Here is a 24,287-nt window from a genome sequence, read left to right on the forward strand (position 1 = left end):
ACGAATGAAAATAAGTCAGTGGCAGCAAAAGTCATTGACATACAGTATAAAGACGACGTGAAATGTCTGTATTGACAGGCTTGAATGCTGAGCTATGATGCATAGCAAAGGTGTTTACACGGTGCTAGGAAAATAAAACATGCTGAGCCAAACCACACACACACACACACACACACAGAGCACATAAATATCTAGCATGCGTGTAAAACAAATGTTTTAGCGTCCACCAGTGAGCGTTGACCTTTACACACACCCCACTCTTCGTGGCTGGTTGATACTCCGACCATCAGTGCTTCTTTTTCCTCCATCTCCTTCACACACACATACAAGATCCACTACCTGACAGATAAGTATAGTATTCAAGGAAGATGGACACAACAGAAGGCAGGCAGGCACAAACAGACAGAAACGCATCTTCTTCTGGGTGTGAGTTTGGGGTCACTTCAAGAGAGGCGGATGAATAAAGGAGAAAAAAAAAAAAAAGAAACAACGATTTAGAGATGGGGTGGGAACAAAGAGAGGAAGAGTGACAGCATGACGTTACGCACCATTAGACTGAATGTCTGTCTGGCTGTCAGTCAGCACAGTGAGCAGGGCTGTGAGTCACCTACTGTCTGCAGTTTAAAGCCCCTTGGTTCAGCTTCAGCTGCGGCCGGGGCCGAGAGACTTTAACCAGCTTACACTTCAACGCTCTCTGAAACCTTAAAACACGCCTGAAAACGCCTCAGCACTCTGTGTCAGAGAAAAAAGTGCAAGGCTGTAACGGAGACCTTTCTTCACATTGTGGTGCATGAAACGGAATGTAGCATCCACCTATAAAATGTCTAATAATGGCCAGGGCATTTATTTACCTGCATATATCTTCCATTTTTCACCATATACACAGGACTCATTAGGACTGCAAGAGAGAAAATCCAAGTTTTCTTATGACTGCATAACTTTGGCCAATCAACAGGTGCAAAACTACAGCTGCTTAACATTTTCATACCGCTCCTCAGGTATTGTTAGTCACCCTCTTTAAGACCTGACCTTTATCTAAAATTGGGCTGCATTTAATTATTGAATATGCCATGAAAAGTGCGGCCAATTAAACCTTTCGTCTTCCTCCAATTCTGAACACTGATTCTACAAAGTCGGGGCTGTTGGTGTAAATGTGATTGCACATGTGTGTGTTTACATCTATGCGTGCGAACATTTTTAATATTCAAACATGCACAAAAAAGTGTGTGCGCCACTTCTCTGAATGTATCTGCGAGTTGTGCGAAAAGCGCCTGTATATGAACATTGTTTCTGCAATGACCTGGCAGACACCCTTCTGTTCTCTTGTAATGAGTTAGCAAGTTAGAAAGCTGAAGAGATAAGTCAGAATACAGAAGGTTCTGATCTCAGACCAGCACAGGAGACCGGCAGAGGTAAAGCTGGGTTAGTTTTAACCAAAAGATCGTCACCAGATAAACTCACAAATCTTCGTGTGTATGTGTGTGTGTCTAGACAGCCATCTGATACTGATATAAACGTGGATGAGAGAGCATCCATTCTTGTGTTTATGTGTGTGTGTGTGTGTGTGTGTGTGTGTGTGTGTGTGTGTGTGTGTGTGAGAGAGTGTCCTCTGTATTACCCCTCATCTTTAGAGATAGTGCACTGGCCCTCAAGGCAGTTTATGAGCGTGAATAAAAGAGGTTACAAGCGTTTGTGTGATTCCGTGTGCGAGTGTGTGCGTGTCTCTGTTTGTGTGTCCAGTCAATTAACCCTGTCTTTAGAGACCCCCCTTCCCCACCCCGGAGACTGTTTCGCAGCGCAACCACACTTTTCACCATGCAGTGACTTGCCGTTGCCATGGCAACAGACTCTTCTTTACCCTTTTTTTATGCCTCGGCGGCCGAGGAAAGAAATGTCACTTCTCTTCTGGGCGGCGGTGGACGCTCTGCCAGCGAATACACACCACACATACACAGGCGATAGACAGCAGCGAGCAGCGTGCACACAGACGCATGCTTGACGTCTGCTGGTCAGTAAAAAGCTGCAGCTAGTTATGCAGTAGTGATATTTTTTTTTCTTCCAAACTCTGCAGCCATTGTTTTGGATGCATTTCAACTTCAGCATGCTCTCCCCATTACATCGCTGTCAGACAGATAATAAATGATCGCCTCGCGAGAGGAAGTCAGCGGCTTCTCCACTCCAGCTTTCACAGAGCTTCACAATTGCCTCCTCATCCTCATTCCCAACAACAAGCAGAGCAATCGCCAACTTCCCAGTCCCATTTTACTCACATCAACAACAAAAAAAACATGCCCTTTGATGCTTCAATGTAGTTGGCTGAAGCTAATTAGATAGTTGCATGGCAACAGGAATGATGCAATGCTCTTCGTGCCCTTTGAGCTCCTGTTCTGTTAGGTCAGAGCTTCACTGGGTGTGAAACAAAACATCCCTCTGATGGCTTCACTTTAACCCCATGAGGCCATTTACATAAAACAAACAAACATAAAAATGACTTTCACACCCATGCGTAGCCCCCTTTGCTTGCAGATCAGACATGGCACCAGTAACACAAAGCTACCATCTATATCTGCTCATGTCACAGAAATATCTGCTCGGATTCATCCAGGAAGTGGGCGGGGCCTACATCGGAAGTTGCTAGAAATCGTCTTGACTGCTGTGTTTTCATTTGTATATGTGTATGTTTAGCTGCCAAAACAACATAATGCTATAACCATGCATCTAAATGAATCGACAAAAGATTTATACTTGAACCCCACCTTCAAAAACATCTTACAAGCATCTTGCAGCTGCACCGCAGAGCAAATCTGGTGGCTGGCTGATGAAAAGCTATTGAGGAAGTCCTGTGCTGAATTATTGAGGAAGAACCTCGCTGAGTATTGAACTTCAAACTATGTACACCTCAGTGTTTTCTTTTTGTTTTTTACACTTTTGAGACGAACATTAGTGCAAAAACACGGATACTGTGTGTATCTGTTCACATCTGACTCATGCCTTTGTATTCGTTTACGTCCCTCGTCACCATGGGCTACACAACTGCAACCTGGAATGATAATATTTGATAACAGATGACAATAAATAAACAAATATATGTGACATATAGAAAAATAAAGGCTCATAAAGATAAAAGGATGTAAGATTAAACGAGACAATGAGTCTATCTGTAAGAAAGAAGAACAGATGTATAAAATGGCTTGTGGGAGACACTTCCTGTATCTGTTTCTGTCTCTTGCGCTCTCTGCTACCTGCTTTTTGCCCAGAAGGTTCTGTCTGCATTGCTGACATTTCCCCACAATTGATTTTTCTTTTTTACTTTAGACCAAAACACTTTTTCATATTCCTTGCAGTGAAGCTCCAACGCCTGGTGTCTTATCTCTGCTGAACTGAAGGTTTGTCTTCTGGCAGGACTCAACTGCACTGTGTGAACGGTCGGGGGGAAAGGACACATACACCCTCCAAAAAGCATTTTCACAAAACGATAAAAAGAAACTGATCGACTGAATCCTTCATAATGAGGTTTTGCTGAAGGACAAACCTGAACAAATGATTGATTTTTAGAGTACAAGACTAATACCATATATCAGTTTCTCAATCATTCCTGCTTCCTCTTTGCTCTCTTTTCAGCTACAAACACTTGATCACACACTCCCCGTCCAACCTCCCACCTCCATCATCTCTCCACATGCCTTCCCTCTTCCTCTCAATGAAGAGTTTGAAGTTTCAGACAAAAATCGGAAGCCTGAGTGCATCATCTTGCGTGAACTTTTTCGGATTGAAGGCAAGAGAGAAAGACAGGTTCAAAACGAGAGAATTTGCTGGAGGCTTTTCTTTTCTTTTCTGCTGCCTGATGCCACTCACTGCACCTTCCCCTGCACCTCCTACTGATCCTCTCTCAACTCCACAGACTACATCCTGTAGTGTTTTCTCCTCAGTGACTGGGCAATGCTTTAAGATTAAAAGCACCATCATAATGGTTTTAATTATTAAAATGACTGTGAGCCAGGGGATAGGTTTTAATCTCTATCACTGTGTGAGCCAATACGTCATGATAAATCTTCCGAATGAGCCAAAGGAAAATCTTTAAGCCATTATAAATACAGCGAGGGAGCCAATAGCAAAGGTGTTAACTGATTAAATCATTGTGAGCTGATATTTTTAAAGAGGCCGTTAAAACTACTGTTTATTTGGGGGATAATCAATTTTGTGTTAAATAAACTGCCATACGCTCTTAACTCTGAGCTACTGCGAGACCCCTTCTCTCAAAAACATAATCACTCTCATTAGCTCCATCATGCTTGGCAGAGCAGCTGCCTGAATTTGCCCCCCCCCCCTACAGTCCTCTCTCAAATGGCTCTTGCCACGCTGTGAACATTTGTCGCCGCCTCCACTTAATGGCAGCCGTTATAACTCACTTGGAATAAAGAACTGGGGATGATTCAGCAGACTGGTTAAGATTGGTGAAGCCAGGGACTGGGCTTCTATCGGGCCCTCGGGTTGTCTGTTTGAGTCAGTGGCGCCACCAAGTGGTTGGGATGGAGAATGTAAAATGGGTGCCCCTACCTACTAGTACCTTCTACCAACTCCATCTGTCTGACACAATCAGTCAGTGCGTATTGCGGCACTAATCATGGTGATATGCCATCCTTACCTCTGTCGTTGCCGCTGGCATACTGAAGAGGCTTGCTCTTGTCGATGCTGTTGAAGCTCTGGCTGCGACGGTTGAGGTTGGATGAGCCCGGGCTCCTGGAGGCCCCGCTGCCTGCAGCAGGTACTCTGGAGGGGCCTGGTAACCTGCGGGGGCCGGTGCAAAAGAGAGAGGTTTGGAAGTTAAGATGACATATTAACATAACGTAAAAAAAAATTGCCTTGAGGTAGAGCTCCTCTGGGGGCAGTTAAATGTCAGTGGGAGGAGCATAAAACGGTTTTTCCTTTGTGACCAGGACATGACAGTATAACTTAGCCAGACACATTGTAATTCTTTGCCTCCACCCACCTGAGATTTAACTTATTTCTGCCTTTAGAGCAGCTTTGCCTCAGACAAGGATTTGAATACATAAAGGCACAGGTTTTTTTTGTTGCAGAAAAATGTATGCTGACAAATGTCCATGCTTTAAAGGATGGGTTGTCTACTCTCATGCTTATGTGTACATTCAAAGAGTGGTTGGTTGCTGTAATTGTTCCTCTTCTCCATACTACCTGTGAAGATCCCTTCCTAAAGCGATCTTAATGTAAGTGAAAGGTAGGGTGAGGGTATTCTCCTAAATTACATTTTTTTTAGCACAAAATTCCCACTTTGTGTTTCTGCTGACAGAGCTGCGGCAGAGGGATGGTAACACAAAGAAGGAATCTGGTGCTAAAAAGACTATAACTTGGTTTGTCAACTCGCCTCAAGAAGGGATCTCTTTGTAGGCAATATGGACGAGAGGAAAAATTATAGTGACCAGAAACTCTTTCAACGTACATGTGGGCATGTGAATATTGTTTTGAGATAGAAAAAGTATGAACCTATTCCTTTAAATTTGAACTCTGGATGGTGGGAAACCTTTGCTGGGAGTGAAAACAAGTCTATGTGGACGAAAGAAGACAGATAAAAGGCCACAGGTTAGACCTTGAGCTGTGCTGTATAAACTCTATACCGTGCAAACAGCGAGGCAGAGAGGGTTTGGCTCACTATAAGTTGAAAGAGTCCTTCCATTGTGTCGTGAATACTGACCCTGGGCTCGGTGTGTGTCAGTGTGTAAGTCGACGAGAGATCAAGAGAGCGCTGTGCCCTCGTGGGGTGAGGATGAAAGGATGAAAGAAGGAGGTGAACTTTGAGTTTTGGTGGAGCTACGTGACAGAATGTAGAAAGACACAAAAGTTTTGCTTCATGACGGGTTGACTGTAGATCTCTCTCAAGGAGAAATGAAGCACTGGAGACATATAAAGGCTCTTTCTTGCGTCCTCCCTCCCTCTCATCCTGCTGGTCTTTATTCATTTCTTTACCTCCACTGACACTGTATAGAGCAACAAAAGCTTACATGCACACCTACCAAGGAGGTTTGCGTTTTCAGTCAGTCACTCTACTCTCTTACACACACAAACACACTTTGGCATTATCTCTTTCTCCCTCTCGACAGAGTCAAAGCTGCCGGTGTCAAATGTTGATTTGCCACGCCGCAGCTGGGGGAATTTCACGACTCCCATGAGGGCACTAAAAGAATTATCTCATCAAAAAGTCTGTTGTTATTGTAGAATAACTTCACATTGCATTTATTTTTATTTTTTTTTGCACTTTGCCAGATGCTTTCACCCATGTGTTGGTTGGTAAGCTAGTTCAAAAACAGATTCGGCGACTGGTGCAAGGATCATGACAAGATTTATGACAACTTGGATCTGTTTCTACCGTTAATCTGAACCATTATGGTGTGATGTGATCTTTATGAACAGATTCCAGAGGTCACGGTCTAGTGGTCCATACCTGGCCTTACAAAACGACATATTTCCCTCACCATCCCCTTAGACTGCTTGTTTACACGTTGTGACTAGACGGCCTCCAGTTTCCGTCCATAGCCTGGGTTGTTGTCGACACTAAGTGGGAAAGAAACCAGAATAGATTCTAACAACTTGGTGGCTTTCTGTGTCCGTGCCTGAAAGCTGTCGTGATGTCCTTTAACAAAGATAATCGATTCGCTGCGCTGAATAAGTCACTCGCGTCTGTATCGCAGATGGAGCCGAGATGTCGGAGGGTTGAAGTTTTTTTACAGGGCGGAATCCTGAAGTGGTCAAAACCCCCAGCGGGAAAAAGAAACAGAACATATTTCATATGTTCCATTTTGTCTTCAAAGCCTTTACTTAATAAGACTAAACAAATAGAAGGACTGATCGACACGCAGTGCTATTCTATTCACACTTATTCTGTATGTGTAGTATTTGGGAAGGGAGCACCACTTGGTCTTTTATTTCCCTGGAGTACCCTTTTAACCCTTTAAGATGTAGTAATGCAGCAGAATTAAAGGCTGGGGACCTGCCTTTTGGCCTTGCACTCATCACTGGATCTGGAATCTATTTCATACCAAAAAACGAGTCCAAATAAAAAACAGTCATTCGAGACAAAGGTCCTGAAACACATACCGCTTTACACGGGGCCTGTTTTACACATTCCACATCTCAGCTGACAGATGCTTTTCATTAAAAGTGTTAAGTATCCCTTTTTTGAGAATCCTGTTTATTATAATGATTTGGTTTAATTTGACACAAGTAATAGCACGGACAAAAAACAATTATCATCTTTTAACACCACTCTTCATTTGCAGACGAGGGCAGCCCGGCTAACTGACATTAGTGAGGCCAATTATGCTTTGAGCTGCAGGGCTTATCAAACTAACTATCCGCAGCATTTTCAGATGCAACAAGAAACACAGGAAGCATACAATAAAAACTCAGCACCTCTACTATTGCAGCGACTTGAAAGGTGCTGTATATAATTGCAAAAATTGAAGTGTACTTGTGGGTGTCTCCCTTGAAAAATAGAGCAAGGCTCAGCGATTAAGCAACCGGCACAGCATGTAGTCAGAGCAAAACTGCCTAATAAGTCAGTCCATGTGCTGAAGCATGCAAACAATGTTTTATCCAGACAATTGTGCAAAAACAAAATGTGCTCAAGTGCAAAAAAAAAAACCCTGACATCTAGAAGCAGTAAATGTGCCACTGTCTACATTCAGTTCCTTTGAATTTCCTAGATCCTAAAACATCAGACTGTACAACTACAGTGGCGACACCAGCAGACTTTACACTGTTTAGAGATGCTGATCCAGGCCTGAGAGCTGAGACTTGGTGCTCTGCCTGAGTGATCGCGCTGAGCTGCAGCTAGAGGTGGTCCTCAGCCCAGAGCTGAGTCTGCCACTCACTGGGCTGAAACAGAGGGACTAGTACATAGCAACCACATAATAGAGAGAGAGAGAGAGAGAGAGAGCATAGAAATGAAAGAAAAAAAAGAGACTTTGAATCATGTTGTTCAAATGAAATCACTCACAACAAAACAGAACTAAAAGAACCTCAACAACCCCTAAACACACACACACATTCGCACACACACACACACACACACACACACACACACACACACGCATGGATAACAGTGGCTATAGGGCCTTTATCTCCCACAGGTACCATCAACAAGGGAAAGAACAGAGCAGAATGAGAGAGACCAAACAATTAAAAGACAGAAAAACCGAGAAGAAATGAAAAAGAACAAAGGAAAGAATTGAGAGGATGGGAGTGAAAGGGAAAGAGATGCAGATAGGGAGATACTGTGGCTGCAAACCCAGACGAGAGAAAATGAGAGATAAACAGTGGGGAAATGAGGGTGAGATTGAGGCAATTCAGATGGAAATCAGAGGTGGTCCCTTTTATCATAAGATTCTTTCATCTTCCAAAATACATGTTTGATAATGCATCAGCAAAATGGAGCTCGAGAGGGAAATACGATGTAAATTCTGGACAATGATTTTTGTTTTAGGACAGACTATAGGAAGCGTGTCTGACACGGAGAGGATCTCCCGCCTGATGCTGAGCTGAAGAAGAGAGGGACTGGATGAGAGCTTCCTATTCATTTCCCCTGCCGATGCATTAAAAAATGGTCAGCAAAAATATATAGTATAGAGTATAGTATCCTTTAAAGGCATCATGTAGCCCGACAGTGCACACAACAGATGGGAACCACATGTGACCTCAGGGGAAGTAAAAGTACCTAACCCTGGTAGCATTAAGGTGCGTTCACACCAGGCCAGTTTATTCACTGACTGTAAGGCTGTTTTAGCTTAGTTTTGGTCAGGTGTCTTCATCAAAGAGAACCACAGGGCGGCTGATCAGGAATAACAGAGAAATGAGTACCAACAAGAGGAAGCAACCAGTTATACACCAATATTATGAGTGTAGAAATGCACAAGAAGCTCTACATTGGCACTCAGCAATCTCCAGTTACTCATTCTTGGAAAGTCAAGCATAAAAAAATGAAATAAGGGCAGCCTTTTGTTTTGGACCTAAGCTCGTGTGTAACTATTCCTTTATTAACTGGTATGAACACCAATAATAAGAGCCCCCCCCCAACCCACTGGGTAGTATGAGTCTAAACAGACCAAATACAAAAATGCAACACAGTGGCCATGTTTCTGCCTCTGTTAAGAACAATGGAAGAACAATCCACATGGGTTGTTGTTGTGGAAGGGAGTGCAGTTCCCTTAGCTCCGGCTAACGGGCAAAATGTCTCATAAAGAGCATAACAAACACTAAAACTCCAGCACCTTGAGGGAAATGCTTTTCACCACATTCAGCGCAGTGTGTGTGTGAGAGAGAGAGAGAGACATCAATTGTTTTCCAATTTTAGAACTGCTAAAACATTCTTGCTTCAGGGATAGGAGAGGAGAGAATTCATGGTGATTAAAAATTACTTTTCAGATGGCAAGAAAGCAATTAAATGTGGTAATCAGGCTTGCATGGATGAGAATCAGATGGCAAACACAGTCACTGCCCACTGACCACCAATACAGGTTTTCTTTGTTTGTGTTATGTGTGTATCTGCATATGTGTGGAGGAATTAAAGAGCTATTTCTGCAAAGCAGCAGCAGTGAGGTTTGCTGTCGGTGATGTGAGAGGGCAGATTACCACCCATGGTGCTGGGGCTGCTGGCTGCAGCATTTTTGCCATTGCTCAGTGGCGGCTGGAGAGGAATTACTTGCCAACATGCTGGTTCCCACTGCCTCTGAGCTGGAACAAATGCTGCAAGCATCAGACAACTGAACTCTGGGGTGTGTACATACAGTATGTGTGCGTAAATTTGTGGGTGAATGTACATAACTGTTATTTGTGTGTATATGTATGTAACCATGAGTGTGAGTGCCTAAATGCTTATGTTTATGGGATGGTAGGAAAGTCAGCAGCCCTACCTGCATGTGTGTGTTTGGCTGTGGTTCCCTGACTGCTAGCTATAGTCTAGAGCTTGGCAACACAAAGAGTGTCACTATAACGCCTGGTAGCTTATTTAGCTGCAGCTTCTTTGCCAAGATGTGTAAAAGGGTTATTCCCAAAGGACACATCACACAGAGCAACACCTCTCAAGCAGCAAAAGCACTGGACTGAGGTCAGAGATTAACAGACTTTAAGTGCAAGTAAACTACTTGTGTGATAACTTTGCAGTGATCCTCAGTTTCCTTTTTTGGGCAAAAGACTCACTGACATGTTTATGCACTGAACTCCCCAGCGGCCGCTGGTCAGTCAAATCATGTGGGCATGACTGGGACGTCTTTTCTCTGGAGTCTCTGAATGTGAAAGTTTTCTTTTCATTTATTCAGCCATGATGGCGCCGTTGTGCAACTTGCAAAATGTTGATTAAAGTTAGTCCTAGTTTTGGTGTGATTCATTACAAATTAGACATGGTCATTTATTCTCATTGTCACAGTCTTGGAACCCAATCCGAACCCAGCCTGCTCAAACATGATTGGTCAATACTACTCGGACTACAAGGGGAAACCAGAACGTTTCCGATACCAAAATCTTGTTCCTTGCCTACAAATTGTGCATTCATATGCAGATTATTAAGTGAACACTCAACATTTACTTACTTATGCAATACTCAGGTAGACTGTCCTGGAGGCAAATTATGTACAAGCACCTTCACAATTATATGTGTGCCTATTTGATTGCACAAGCCTGGATGCTAATGAGTAGAACCACTTCATGAAGCAAAAATAAAACTGCTTGATTAGGATGAACCACCTGCGAAAAGGTAATAGGGAATTGCTTTATTGCTATTATAATTAATATTTAGCACATTAAGTGAGACTGTCTTTTCAGTGAGGCCCATCTGCACCCTGCTGAAGTATCCTCGAGCAAAACACTGAATACTACCAGCTGCTCTCCAGCTGACCCTGACCTTTGACCTCACTGAGGTGGCAACAGAGTATCACAAAAACATGGACAAACGTGTGAAGGCACAGGGTCATGCAAAAAAAAAAAATCACTTAAAAAGTGAATGCTCATCATATAGAGCAACATAGATAGTCCTCAGAATCGGATTTACCAATAAAATACAGGAGGTACATGAAGTATTTGCCATATTTACCTTGTGTTTTTCTTCTGTGGTGACCCTATTCCACTGTGGCCCGGGGGACTTGCATATCGTGCTGTGAGACTGAGGAGAGAGCAGAGAAGATGACGGACAGGCTGTTTAGACAGTTAGAGGAGGAATGAGACCAGCGTCTTGTTGGAATTTTCTTAATTCATGCCTTAATGTAATCATGTGAGTGAGAGGAGTCATTCAGATAGAAGCAGAGAGAGAAAGAAGAAGAGGAGATAACCGGGGAGAGAAAAGAAGAAGCACATAGCACACACTGTCGCACCAGTGCACATTTCTTGGATTTCTAACGTGATGGCTCACACATGTTTATCACCACACGCGTATGACTAAGCCAACAATATCTCTCAATCCATTTATAGGGCCGCTGACATAAAAAAACGGCCCGAAAAAACAACCCACAATCCATTCCGTGGTGGCATCGTTAGAAGACAACCCCATAGCACACAACACACGAGGCAGAGGCGAAGGAAATGCCCACAAGCACCAGTCACAGTTTATACGCCAACACTCACTGTTAGTCATTCTCGGAGACGGGAATCAACGCGGGCTGTTACAAGGCGGGCCTCTCCGCTCATGATTGGCAGGAAGTAGTTAAGCTACTTGTAGAGCGCCTTTATGAACAAAGAGATGCCTTTAATCATCCTACGAGCGCCCTGTAAACAATGAAAAGTCGAGGGCCAGGTGGCAAGGCTGTTGTTTATTCCTGTGTGAACTGTATGACTCGCCAACCATGTGAGCGTTCCTCACTTGTTGTCATAAAAGTGAATGAACAGGGCCTCTATTGAAAGTTAGCCACTCCATCAACTAGAGATTTCTCCTCTTTTTACTAGTAGCTCTAAATGCCTCGGGAAAAGATTGTTTGTGGCTGAGGCTTTATTGCTAAACAAGCAAGTGAAAAATCTACCCGAAGCAGAGGTATAATTTTAGCTTCTGCCAATGAGGAAAGAAAGGTTCCGGACGGACGTTTGGGCCAACTGATAGCCTCAGCTAGCATTACGTTGTCATCAACATATAAGTGAACTTTTCTGCAATTTCTTTTTTTTCACTCTTTCAACAAAGAAAACTACATTTGTCACCAGCAATTATGGACAAAACAACACACAAACAACACAAAAATAGACAAGTATTGAAAAGGCAGTGTTGTGGCCGGCTCTGCTAATAGGTGCTAACGTCATTAGCTTAAGAGCGCTTTTTCAAAAGTTGAGAAGGGACATTAACAAAGAGCTGCTGTTTCCACGGAGCCCCATATTGTTTTTGAAAATCTGTTGTTTACAGAAATGTGAAATGTGTATGCATTAAAGAAAATAATGAAAATGGCCACATGAAAATGGTTGCTAACAAAGTAGTGGATGCTGACAACTCACAGGGAGGATGAAATACAATTGAAGCTACACGGTTTTGGTCACAGTAGCCTGTCATAAGATAAGTTTTTAAATTAAAGAAGCAATTCCAAACAAAAATGCTGAGTGTACTTCCCACATAACATAATAGAGCATTAAATAACTTATAAGTTAGACATGCCAGCAGCAAAGTCCCCCTGCACACAATTCTTTCTTGACCTGCAAATAAATCAGTTCATAGAACAAAGAATTCCAGCTGGTTTGTATTCGTACCTTCCACTGGCTGACCGGAGATAGAAACTAGTTTTCCAGTCAGTTCCTTTCGAGGAGATAGCCACAGAGACACAGCAGCTCAACTGTAAAACTGTCCTCTACAATGAGCAGAGCAGTCGAGCTGCGCTTCAGCTGGAGGACAGAGGAAGCAACAAACACCAGCAGTCTGTTTAGACGTCTTCTTTTCTGACAAAGAGGAACAACTTGTTCTCTGTTTTGTGATTGTGGGCTGCTGGTTTGGCGTTGGTGAGTGAAAGTGGATGGAGACAATAAACTACCTATACTGGGTGGCTGAGTGACGCACTGCAGTCAACACGTCTCATTTTCTGCCTTCGCCTGCTTTTTGGTGTGCAGCTCTCAGCTTTGCATGAAACTGAATATAAATATAACGCATAATATAAAGCTTCGAAATCAGACTTTTACATGTCAACATGGCACGCATTTAGCTGACACTGTGACCCAAAGTGAATAAAAAAAAAAACGAGTTCAGCGGAAAAAGATTACATCCCAGATATACCAACAGAAATCTGCATTATAAGGAGTTCAGTAAGTTCTGGCCATGACTTTTAGAAAAATCTGTTGCAGATTAATATTTTGGCAGCCTCTTATTCATGCATCATGGGTTATGGATAAGTACAATAAAAGGAGAACTGGTGCAGAAGCTTCAGGCCTTGCTGAGGTGATTTTCAGTCAATGTCTTGAATAAATTGAATCATTCTGTAGAATCAAACCGTCCGTAACACTATGACGAGTGCGATATTTAATGCTTTGTTCAGAGAGGCCAAACTGTGACCGACAAGGAGCTTTTAAGGTGGTGAGCAAAATTTTAATTAGCTGTCTAACTCTCTAAAAAGTGTGTCTTCAGGCTCTCCATTGACATTTACTCGTCTGCCTGCCACATACGCGGTCTTTCTCTATTTACATCCCTCCCTCCGGACAATTTGACTCACTTTGAAACGGCCTGTGATGAAGTGCCGAGTCACTGTACATTTCTAATTGACCTTGCAGGTTTTCATGATGCGGCGTTATGCTAATGAGCTTCGGAGCAGGCAGCAGAACGCAGGGGGAGACAAGTTCAGGGCAGTTACCCATTACAGCGGCGAGCACCTTCGTATCAAGTTGTTAATGGACTATATGATACATGACATGTCGGTTAATGATGTCTGGCAGCTGAATATATTCCCCTTTGTTTCCAAAAATCACCACATTTCCTCTCCCAGTAGCATGTTGTGAGCTCTATTAAATACCCTAAATGGCACCTAGCACACAGCCTCGGCAGAGATTAATGGAGCCTCTCGCGCGCTAAATGCTTTCTCAGTGTTTCGATGGAAAAAAGGGTCGAGCTTACATTTGTGCAACACATTGCTCTCTAAGTGAAGCTTTTCGTCCTTTTGCTTCCTTTCTGTCTTTTTTCCCTTTTTGCTCATATCCAGAGTGGGAGTGCAGCGCACGGCTGTCAGCAAGGAGGAACAAGGGTTATTGCTAAAGGCAACAAAGGCCGCAGAAGCCTGAGAGAAGGTAATGTAAGTGCAGCTCATGTGGGAGCAGCCCACAGTTGTATATGACAGAAATCAGGAGTGCTGTGGTGCACATTTTTCCACCACAAGACCCATCCTGACCCCCTCCCCCCCACCCTCCAACTTTATGAAATGTAATGAAACATGAAGGCAATGGTATAGAGTCGCCAGCCTGGAGTGCTTATCCAACCCACAACATTTAAGATCTTTCCAATGTGGAAAAAGAGACACCAGAACACATGAGGGCAGGATTTAGGACTGGGGAAAGGGGATGAGGTGGTGGTGGTGAAAAGGAGAAGGAGAGTGGGGGCAGTCTGTCACTTTTGATCGAAAACAACATACATCAACGGGGCCTCTGTCTAATAGTCCACGACACTGCGGCGCACATGCAAGCGATATTGGATGCCATCGCTGTCCTATTAAATGTGAGTAATATCGGTTTCAGCTTGATTGTAGCCGCAGCGCTGAGGGCAGACGCAAACTGATGGGTTTTAGATCCAAAATGGCGGGCGCTCAGGCACTGAGGCCAGCGTGATGACAGCAGGTAATGAGATGTCACCCGACCTTCGTGTCCAGGAGGGGGGAGGGGTCTGTCCAACGTGGCCCTTTCAAAGCCCAATCAGCACTTCGTGTTGCAACGCTTTGCTTTGAACATTGCTGCTTGGATGCAGACACACACATGAAGTCGCATATCCATCCGTTCATGTCATTTCTCAACAACCAACTACGTGATAAAGGCATAAAATGCCCATTTTAAAACAACCCATGAGAGATCTGGCACCCCTATTGGAAGGACAACATAGTTCATCGTCATCAAAAATGAATCAAGTTTCATTTCAAGTATTTTCGGAGCTGTGACCGCTATGGTTAAGGTTTGGTATGGTTCTCCCTATGAGGTTTTTAGGTGCTATAACAGCAATACACCATTACCAACTTGCTTCTCTGAGACAACAGTCATTGTTTGCACAACTACAAGTGGTCCATGTCCGGAAAAACATAAACGTAGGTCGTTTTAGTGTTTTACAGATTAGGGCAGTCTTCAGTATACAGTAGAAAATGAAATACTGCTATAAAAACACATTTTTAAAATCACATAGAACTAAACTACACATGAAAAGATAGTAAAATTCTCATTCTCATTCTCAAACACTTCATACATTCGGAATTAGTTCAACATACATGCATACAAAATGGGGCTTTTATTGTGTAGTACTCCACTCACCAAACAAGCTGTTAGCAAGAGGAATTAATGACTTCTACTAAAACTTCCTCACTTACAGTATCCCATAACAAACATTAAAATCTATATATATACAGTGTGTATTAACAACCTATAATGAGAGGCTAAACACAAAGCCATGGTGTGTGACAGTCTAGAATAACAAGCCAGTTTACCAGTTCATGATGCCATCCTCTTCATATCAGCATATGTTTTCCAGAAAGATCCAAACTCTGTTGCTTTGAAGTTTCCACACATACACACACACACACACTGCACAAGCTAAAACTGTACCTAGGAGACGAGTCGGGCTTGGCCTGAATGTTGGCTCTCCCATAAGGCAAGCGGCTCTTCCTGTCGCGAGACACGGCGGTAGGCAGGCGTGAGGAGCGCCAGAGCAGGGGGTCAACTTGCTCGCCCCGGGACATGGTGAGTTAAAGAGGGAGGGTTTTTGCTGTGCGCTGCCAGGACCCGGGCCCCCCCTGCCTTCTAGAGCACTGAAAACCTCCCGTGGCTCCGGGCTGTCGCGATCTGCCCAATGGGGAGTTCCCCTCGGACACACACGTCCCATCCCCTACCCCAGAGACACCAGTCAGGCCAGCAGGTGCTGTCTATAGAAAGCTGTGGATGTGTAGTGGGCCAAATGTGTGAGAGTGTGAGAGTGTGTGGGAGCGTGTGTCTCTGTGCAAATCTGTGAGACAGATAATTTGATAATTTAAAAAGCTTAACATTTTTAATTTAAAACGTCCATTCTTCTGGCTTATCTTCTGTTTTATGAAGTTACTCAGACATGCTAAATCTTCAGGGTCGGCTGGAGCTTAGAGAAATTCATCACTGTGTAAAATTAGAATTAGAAAAGATTTTTTATGAATACATTTAATTACATTTCAGTATTTCCAAAGAGGGAGGGATGGGGTGGGGTGGGGGGTCTGCACGCCAGCCTCAAACAAAAATGACAAATCTTCATTTAAAGTCGTTTAAAGTCGATATGGTCCAATATGAAAAGTGCAGAGAAAGCAAACTTCAGACTCTCATCAGTTTGTACAGTGAGCCACTTTACAAACAGTGGACTCTTCAAATAAACTCAATTCTACACAGTCGAGGTGAGTGTACCTCCAGCCTTTTGTTATCAGCTCATTAAAAAAGAAATGAGCAGAAAGGTTTTTTGCCTTTAAACTAAGGACTCTCTCTGCTGTCCAAGTTATGTGCAAACTAGAAAAGTGAACTACTCAACAACAAAACAGATAAAAGAATGCATCATCAAGGATTGTTAACCCCTTAACGTCCAGTATTGCTCTTATATTTGCATTTCAACAACTTTACGGTTGGAAAAATGCTCTTATTCCACGCTGACTGACAGTATCATATATATTCTGTATCAGCTTGTTCCATCTTTACAATGAGTGAAATAGTCAAACCCAGGATGACGTGTTTTTTTATGGCTGCATCATTCCATCAAATTGAAATATTATAGATCATCATCATTTTATGCACTTTTCCCCAAAAAGTCAACGTGACATATTTGATCTTCTTCGTCTTTGGAAACACTGTGATCTCCGCTAGAATTCAAAATAAAGTTCTGTGGGTTTAAATCATGTTTGACTACACAGCACGAGTTTGTAATGACTGCCCTCCCAGTGAGTCAGTTGCATTTAAGAGGTTAAAGCAATTCAGAATCAGAGTTTAGGGTGGATTTATAAATATACAAAGCGCTGAGTCACACTGTATTATAACAGCTTCTCATTAAAACATTATGATGACGATTATGAGCATATTGCTGGCAACATAACGTAGAGCATGGGATGCAACAGTCAGTGGAATTTGATACACGCAGTAGCAAATCCTCCGTGTCTGACGTTTGACCCGTGCTAATTCCCACTTTTCCCAACTTAAGTGATCTATATTGACAGTGGCCTGCCATTGTCAACTAGGCCAAATTACTTTATACCTTTTCCTCACATAATATGTGTGATGAGCAACGTTGTTTCATCCTTTCCTTTTTCTAATTTTTCCACCCTTGGAAATGATCAAATTCATTCTCCACACCTTTCCCGACTGTCTTGAGCCACAGAGAGAGGTTGAATAGCCCAGACGTCCCCAGAAAACTCGCAGAATAATGGCTTACTTTATCACTGACAGACACGGACTGAACCCCTGACCTCCACTGTGGCCTTCAGCGTTTCAGACGTTATTAACTTATCAGCCCGGGGGGAGTGAGGCATTACTGGGGCCGGTGACGGCGGGGGGCAGAGGGTCTATTTGGAAATGAAGCGAGCTTCACTTCACAGAGACAGTCTTTAAAGAAGGAGTTTATATGTTCCTCCTTCTTATTGGTGGAGAAACCTCAAATATCTCATCAAATATCTCTCAACCAACTTGTTGTGTTGTCAGACCTCGTGTTTTATGATGGTGAAAAGTGCAAACCTCCGTAATGGCTTTATCACTGTGCGTGTGTGCGCGTGTGTGTGTGTGTGTGTTTGGTTTGGCATGCTTGCAGGGCTGGACTGATGCAGCCGTGTGCTTCGAACTTCACTGTTTGGTGTGTATGTGTATGAGAGCGTTCTCCACCTGTTGTGGTGGTGGTGGTGGGGGGGGCCGGAGTGTGGGAATGGGAGGCAGCTGTGCCCCTGATAACCCCCCACACATATGCACACACACACACACACACACACACGATACACAGTGACCCCATCACTACTAACTCCTAACTCGTCCAAACAGAGTGAGGCCAAAGCTCTCGACAATATCATCTTACTCACATACCCTCTTCCTCAAGCGCTGAGACTAACTGCTCTTATTGCCCTGATTTTACGCACATACGCTGCCACTGACTCCCTCACACACACACACACACACAGCCAAACAGGCCGGCCATGCAGTAACTTGATCTGGTCAGGGGGAATGCTGCTCATGTGTGGCATGTCAGGCCTTCCCTTAGATGCTCTTCTAAGGGCCTGCTCTGTCTATTTACATCACACAGGGCCTCCTTTGCTTTTACTGCCTTTTACTGCCAACACGTCTACTGTACAATGCATGTCTTCATATTATGTCATGTCATATCATATACTCTTCATATTGTATACCCACAACTACAAAATCAATACATTTATTCAAATACATTATTCACTTTCGGGTAGATTGTTGGATGATAAGATTGATCACTCTCACATCTGTCCGTTAAAAAGAAGGCTACAGCAGCCACTGCAGCCGGTTAGCTTAGCTTAGCATAACTATTGGAAACAGTTGGAAGCAGCTAGCCTGGCTCTAAAGGTAACAAAATCCACCTACCAACACCTTTAACACTCTTTAATTCATGAGTTATATCAACCTTGCTTAATGTAAAAACAAAAGTGTAAAAAAACACTTTATGGGGGGTTATACGCTTTAGTTAATTTAGAAGCTTTACAGGATTTTGTCACCTTCAGACAGAGCCAGGCTAGCTGTTTCATGCTAAGCTAACAGGCTGCTGGCTTTATATTTAACGGACAGATATGAGAGTATCAATCTCCTAATTTATCTGTCAACTAGAGAGCGAATAAGTGTATTTTCCGTACAATCAGAGGCTAGGACAGCATTAAAAATATAAATCTAATGTAACTGCTCTCCTCTGCTGTCAGCCAGCTTGACTCTTCCCTGTCAAAACTTCCTTATGGAGCTGATGCAGCAAAATCCCTAATGAGAAACATTTTCCTTGAAGGCTGTTATTCATTTTCAACACCACTGAGAGGCGGTCATATGCATCAAATTCCTGTTTACAAAAGCTCTAACTGGACCTAATTAAGCATCCAAAAGCGATAAATCAGTAGGCCTCTATTCAAACATGGATCCTAAAAAATAATTGGCCCACTAATTCAAACCAGTGACATTAGCTCGCTTCTGTGACCCCTAGGCTACCTCTGCCCCAAATGAGACATAAACCAACACCAAACTACTGAAGCACAACGATCGGGAGTGTAACGTACCTGGACTGCATCTCTTGCGTCTTGAGGCTGCTGGCGGACGGTGCGGTGCTGCTGGTCTGCTGGCTGAGCTCCACCAGGGACTGGTAGTACTGCTGCTGTTGCTGCTGCTGCTGCTTGTAGCGCGACAGGATGAAGAAGAGACCCAGGATGCTCTTTAGGTTGCCATTCCTGATCTCTGGAGAGACAAAACGCAAGGACGATTTGAGCATCGACTATACGCTGTGGTGCTTAGAGTGCGACTCCACCATCATGTGAAGAGGTGATCCTGCATCCGTGTACCACGACTGCTTACAGCGATATATGGATTTACACAAGTAATTTTTGCAAGTGAAAAGAGTGATGACTTTTAGAACCAAAGCAGTGTCCTGTGACGCTAAAAATGAATATTTTCCAGACCATTTATCATATCTTTCAAACACTGTGAGGTGAACATATGTTGACTTTACAAAAAAAAAACACTTGGGGATACAGCTGTAGAGAAATTATACACTGGCTTTAACTGAAGTAGTTGTTGACATCCTGTATGTAACATGCAGAGTTCTAGCATTTACCGCTTAGTCACTTAATTATATTCAGCATGAAGTAACACTTGGTGTAGGAATAATTTAGGCCGTTGCTTACAAGATGAACCAGTTGTCATAGATCCAGACTAAAGCATCCGCTTCCATACATGAGCTAACACACAGCTGGTTCGTTTAGGAGCGAAGCTCAGCATGGGAACTTCTGGACTGGTGTTTAACTGGAAGTCTGGTGTGAGGGCAAGTCTGAGGCCAAACAGCCAAAAATATACTAAACGGGAACTTCAATTACAGTTCTGCTTTTGCCATGAAATAAGGAACTGATAGTGTATTTACAGGTGCGGTTGGTACAGCGGTGGGATGAAGGTTGAAGTGACACATTTATGTGTATAGATGAATCTAAAATGACTTAAATGGGTGAGATAAAAAGGAAAGATTATGTCAGCTGAGTTGGATTCCACTCATAAACGACAACTAAAATGAAATAAGTAGGAAAAAAACAGCACAGACAAGGGCAAGAGAAAGATAAACCACAATGCTCCAAAATATATACATATTGAAAATGAACTCAAAGGAAATAAGAGTAATGTACGAGAATCAAAGAGATGATATTCCTGTTAGGGGTGTAAGATCTCCAAGAGACTGCAGGCCTGCAGATAAAGTTACCTATTCGATATGCTGAGCTGGCAACAGCAAGAAAGCTCCTAATCAATGAGCAACTTTGTCTGGAGCGTTAATCTTATCCTCAACAGTTCCTGAGTTCATCTCAGACAAAACTCAAACAAATGCATCTCTCACAGACTCCTTCACACGCAGCTGGGCTGGGATTCAGCAGTCACAGAGGACGAAGAATTGATCACTGGGGCTAACGCACCCATTTGTGAAATGGACTTTTCATATCAAACCCTCAGTGAGAGCTGGCACACAGAGGCCCGGGAAGGATAGCGGCGGCTGACGCAGGGCTTTTTTACTCCATTTTTCAATCTGGTGAGGCTCAAACATTCTCCCCCAGCCATCCATGGATATGCTGTTTGGAGACTGTGAAAGTTAGAGAAGATTAATCTCTTGGGGGTGTTTTTCCATTTTCTAACACCCAGAGGCGGTAATTTATACTGGGCCTTAGAGAGAGTCTTAACAGCAGTGGTTTTTTGTGCTTAGGGAGAGACAATGTTGCAGATTCAGCCGACCAAAGAGCCGCTGTGGACTGAAACTTGTGGCAACTATGAAAGTAATAGAAATGATAATGATGAGGACATGAGGAAGAACAAAACTTCACCAATCCCTAAAAGGAAGTTGCCCTGGAGGTCACGGTCAGTTTTAGAACAGCCCATTTGAGTATTTTATTGAGTCCAACTCAAGGAAACTTTAGCAAGGTTCCATGATTACTGGTTTATGCTAATTTATTTGAAAAATAGTTCAGCATCATGCATCACAAAAGCACAATATCAACTGGCCTCAAGGCGGGTGCTGCTGTCCCCTGCTCTTCTCGCCCTGTCTTGATGTCCCAGTGTCAAAATCCACTTTTAAGACCTTTCACGATTTCCGCTTTGCGCTTATATGTTGCAAAATCTTACATTCATGTGTTTGATCATATTGCTACACAACAAATCTTGGGCTAGGTGATGTTGTAGCATGGAAAAACTGTACATACTGAACAACAGACTGAGAGGAACAGGGTGTTCATTGGGGTACTGCAGCTGTTGTAATGTCAAGCCATTACTTGCACAAGAAAGAGCTTGAACAATGGTTCATTGATAATTTATCACCTTATGTATCTTAGAAACCACATTCAAATGCACAGAAGGGATCAAATATCAAACATTTGACCATGCCGTTCTTTTCAATGTCAAATAGCGAATGTGTTTGTTTTGGGTGCCCTATGGTTAGAGAAAGTAAAAAAGTAACACTTTTCTAAAAGTTAGAGTAAGGAGAATACCTGATACCATCTCATGGGAGTTGAGTTGAGTTCAACCATGATAAAACCTGTTTGTCATTGGGGACCTGGGATCATGTCCCATACCGAAGATGTGGTTAGGGTTAGGCAACCAAACAACTGCTTAACGTTAGGTCAAGATTGTGGTCTTGGATGAATATTCAAAAAGTCGACTGCAATCGCATTACATCCCTAATTTTGCAGATATGTTCAATATATATACTTCATCATTATGTGGACATAAAAACGTACTTTGTGTGACATTACATTTCCTACCAAACGCTTTAGCCAATGCAAAGTAGCTGTATATGAATAGAATTTTTAGGAGGGGACAGGGTCGTTCTCAGTAAACTGATGCTTTATTTTGTAATTATTTTGGTGTTGCTGCACGATGTTCGAAACAGAATTATCTGCAGTTGTAAAGCAGGACGTGTGCAGGATTTATGCATGAAAGGGACTTTCAGAAGTTGTGACTGTGCAGCATAAAGTGACTTTCTGCTCAAACTTCAAGAACTGTGCCTGGCAACACAGACAAAAGAGCACCTTATTGACTTTTTCTTCCAAAATGATGGAAGAGAGATATGAGCACTTCAGATGTTTTCTGCTTGACCATCAATTGTCTGCAGCTCAGCCTGTCATCTGGCCAAAGCTCCGTAAGTGTGTCTGCTGGAAGCATATTTGTAAAACTCTCACAAGGTGTCACCTTTTGCTCTCTTTTTCTTATTGAACCCTTTTCGAGTTTTGGCAGAAGTTGTGATGAGAAAAGGACAGCTGGATTCCATGAGAAAGTGATAGGACATTGGGAAAGCTCCCATTAGACATGTTTGTCCGCAATACACAGCCTTTTCATCCACTGAAAACAGGAGGGCTCTTGCCGCTCTAGAGCAGTGTAGAGGATAAGTGTTTCTGCTTGGCCCACGCTCAATGAAAATGTGCCTTTGCTTCTGGAGGCCTTTTAAGTGGTTGACGTGGTTTCATTCAATCTTTTTTTTTTCTTCTTATTTGGAGAGGTTAGTTATTTCATGAGTCACAGAGGACTTGGGAGGAGGTGAAGGAGAGGTTCTAGCATGGCTGAGTAATACAAAGCAGAAGACAAATACTGTGTGAGCATTTGAGGACTATTTGTTCTGTCTTTACCTACTTGATTAACCTTTCTTGGGTTCAATCCCCAGACAATAAATGTCCAGCCAAGGTCCCTCTTTACAACTCCACAGCTGGTAATGTCTTTGGTTCCGCTGTTGCCCGCAGATTCTTTGTGTAAGCTTGGTTTTAATACCTTTGTTTGACTCCCATTTCATTCTGACTTCCCAATTGTTGTTTTGTTTTCTCGCACAGTTCTTATTACACAATCAGCCATTTTCTTTTGCAGCCAGAATAGCCAGCACACTAAACTTTAACTTAAAGCGTTACCCTCGCCCTAGGCCTCACCTTCTGGTCGACGAACAAATGTGTACCCCGTTCTGACCCAGCACAAGTGAGTGTTTAGGTGGACTAATGAAATTAGACCTGTTTGAAAATAAAATTGCACCCACTGAGATCAAGCAGGAGGGACTTTATTGCGGTGGGCAGGTCATACTGTAGGTTGCCCGCTAGCACTATAACCAAGCAGACCCTGTTCTGCTGAGGTCATACCCGGCAGTAGAAAGAGGCTTTAATGACCTGTTGTAAAGACCCCTCACTGTAAACCATTATCAACTGCAGGAAATGTGTGTTTCAGAACTTTGCACCTATTTTTTTAAGGCTGATACCGGTAGACTGAACTTCCTGTGGATAATTATCACATTTCAAGTTGTAAAACCTTTTTTTGGTTGGTTGGTTTTGATTAAATTTCAAGTGTGAGTTTCAGTTTGAGAAAGTGAAACTCACACTGGTTATAAGAGTCTACAGGGGCTAACAAGTGGCTCTGCTGTATTTGTGCAAAGCAGAGCTTGGAGCTAAATGCATGCTCACAATGACAATGCTAACATGCTGATGTTTAGCAGGTATAATGTTTTACATGTTCACCATCTTAGGTTAGAGTGTTAGCATGCTAACATTTGGTAATTAGCACCAAACACAAAGTACAGCTGAGGCTGATGGGACTGTAGTTAGTTCTGCAGGTATGTCTGGACCAAATGTCATGGAAATTCATCCAATAGTTGTTGAGATATTTTAGTCTGGACCAAGCTTGTGGAATGATTGACAGACCAACATTGCCATCCCTAGAGCCGTGCCACCATCCTGATGGCAACATGAAACCAAAGTCATTCGGATTCATCATCTGGAAAACATGAATGTCAGTACAAACTTTCTACCAATCCATCTAGTAGATGTCCCTGGATACGTGAAAGCTTTGACCTGCTGGGTGGTGGTACATGAAGAATCAGGGGATCACCAAAGTCATTAGGATTCATCTTCTGGGGACCATGCATG

General features: G+C 43.0%; 1 protein-coding gene across 1 annotated transcript in view; it reads right to left on the reverse strand.

The window, feature by feature from the left end:
- The window catches only part of nav3 (neuron navigator 3), a 182,274-nt gene that overhangs the window by 81,240 nt on the left and 76,747 nt on the right, over nt 1–24,287 (reverse strand). Inside the window, exons 5-8 of the mRNA XM_070929387.1 lie at nt 19,425–19,599; nt 11,099–11,167; nt 4,646–4,788; nt 2,774–2,779 (exon numbers count right to left, since the gene is read on the reverse strand). Of these exons, the coding sequence (XP_070785488.1) occupies nt 2,774–2,779; nt 4,646–4,788; nt 11,099–11,167; nt 19,425–19,599 (393 nt within the window). The remainder of the gene's footprint in view (nt 1–2,773; nt 2,780–4,645; nt 4,789–11,098; nt 11,168–19,424; nt 19,600–24,287) is intronic.

This window comes from Enoplosus armatus, chromosome 22, assembly GCF_043641665.1.
Source record: "Enoplosus armatus isolate fEnoArm2 chromosome 22, fEnoArm2.hap1, whole genome shotgun sequence".
NCBI lineage: Eukaryota > Metazoa > Chordata > Actinopteri > Centrarchiformes > Enoplosidae > Enoplosus > Enoplosus armatus.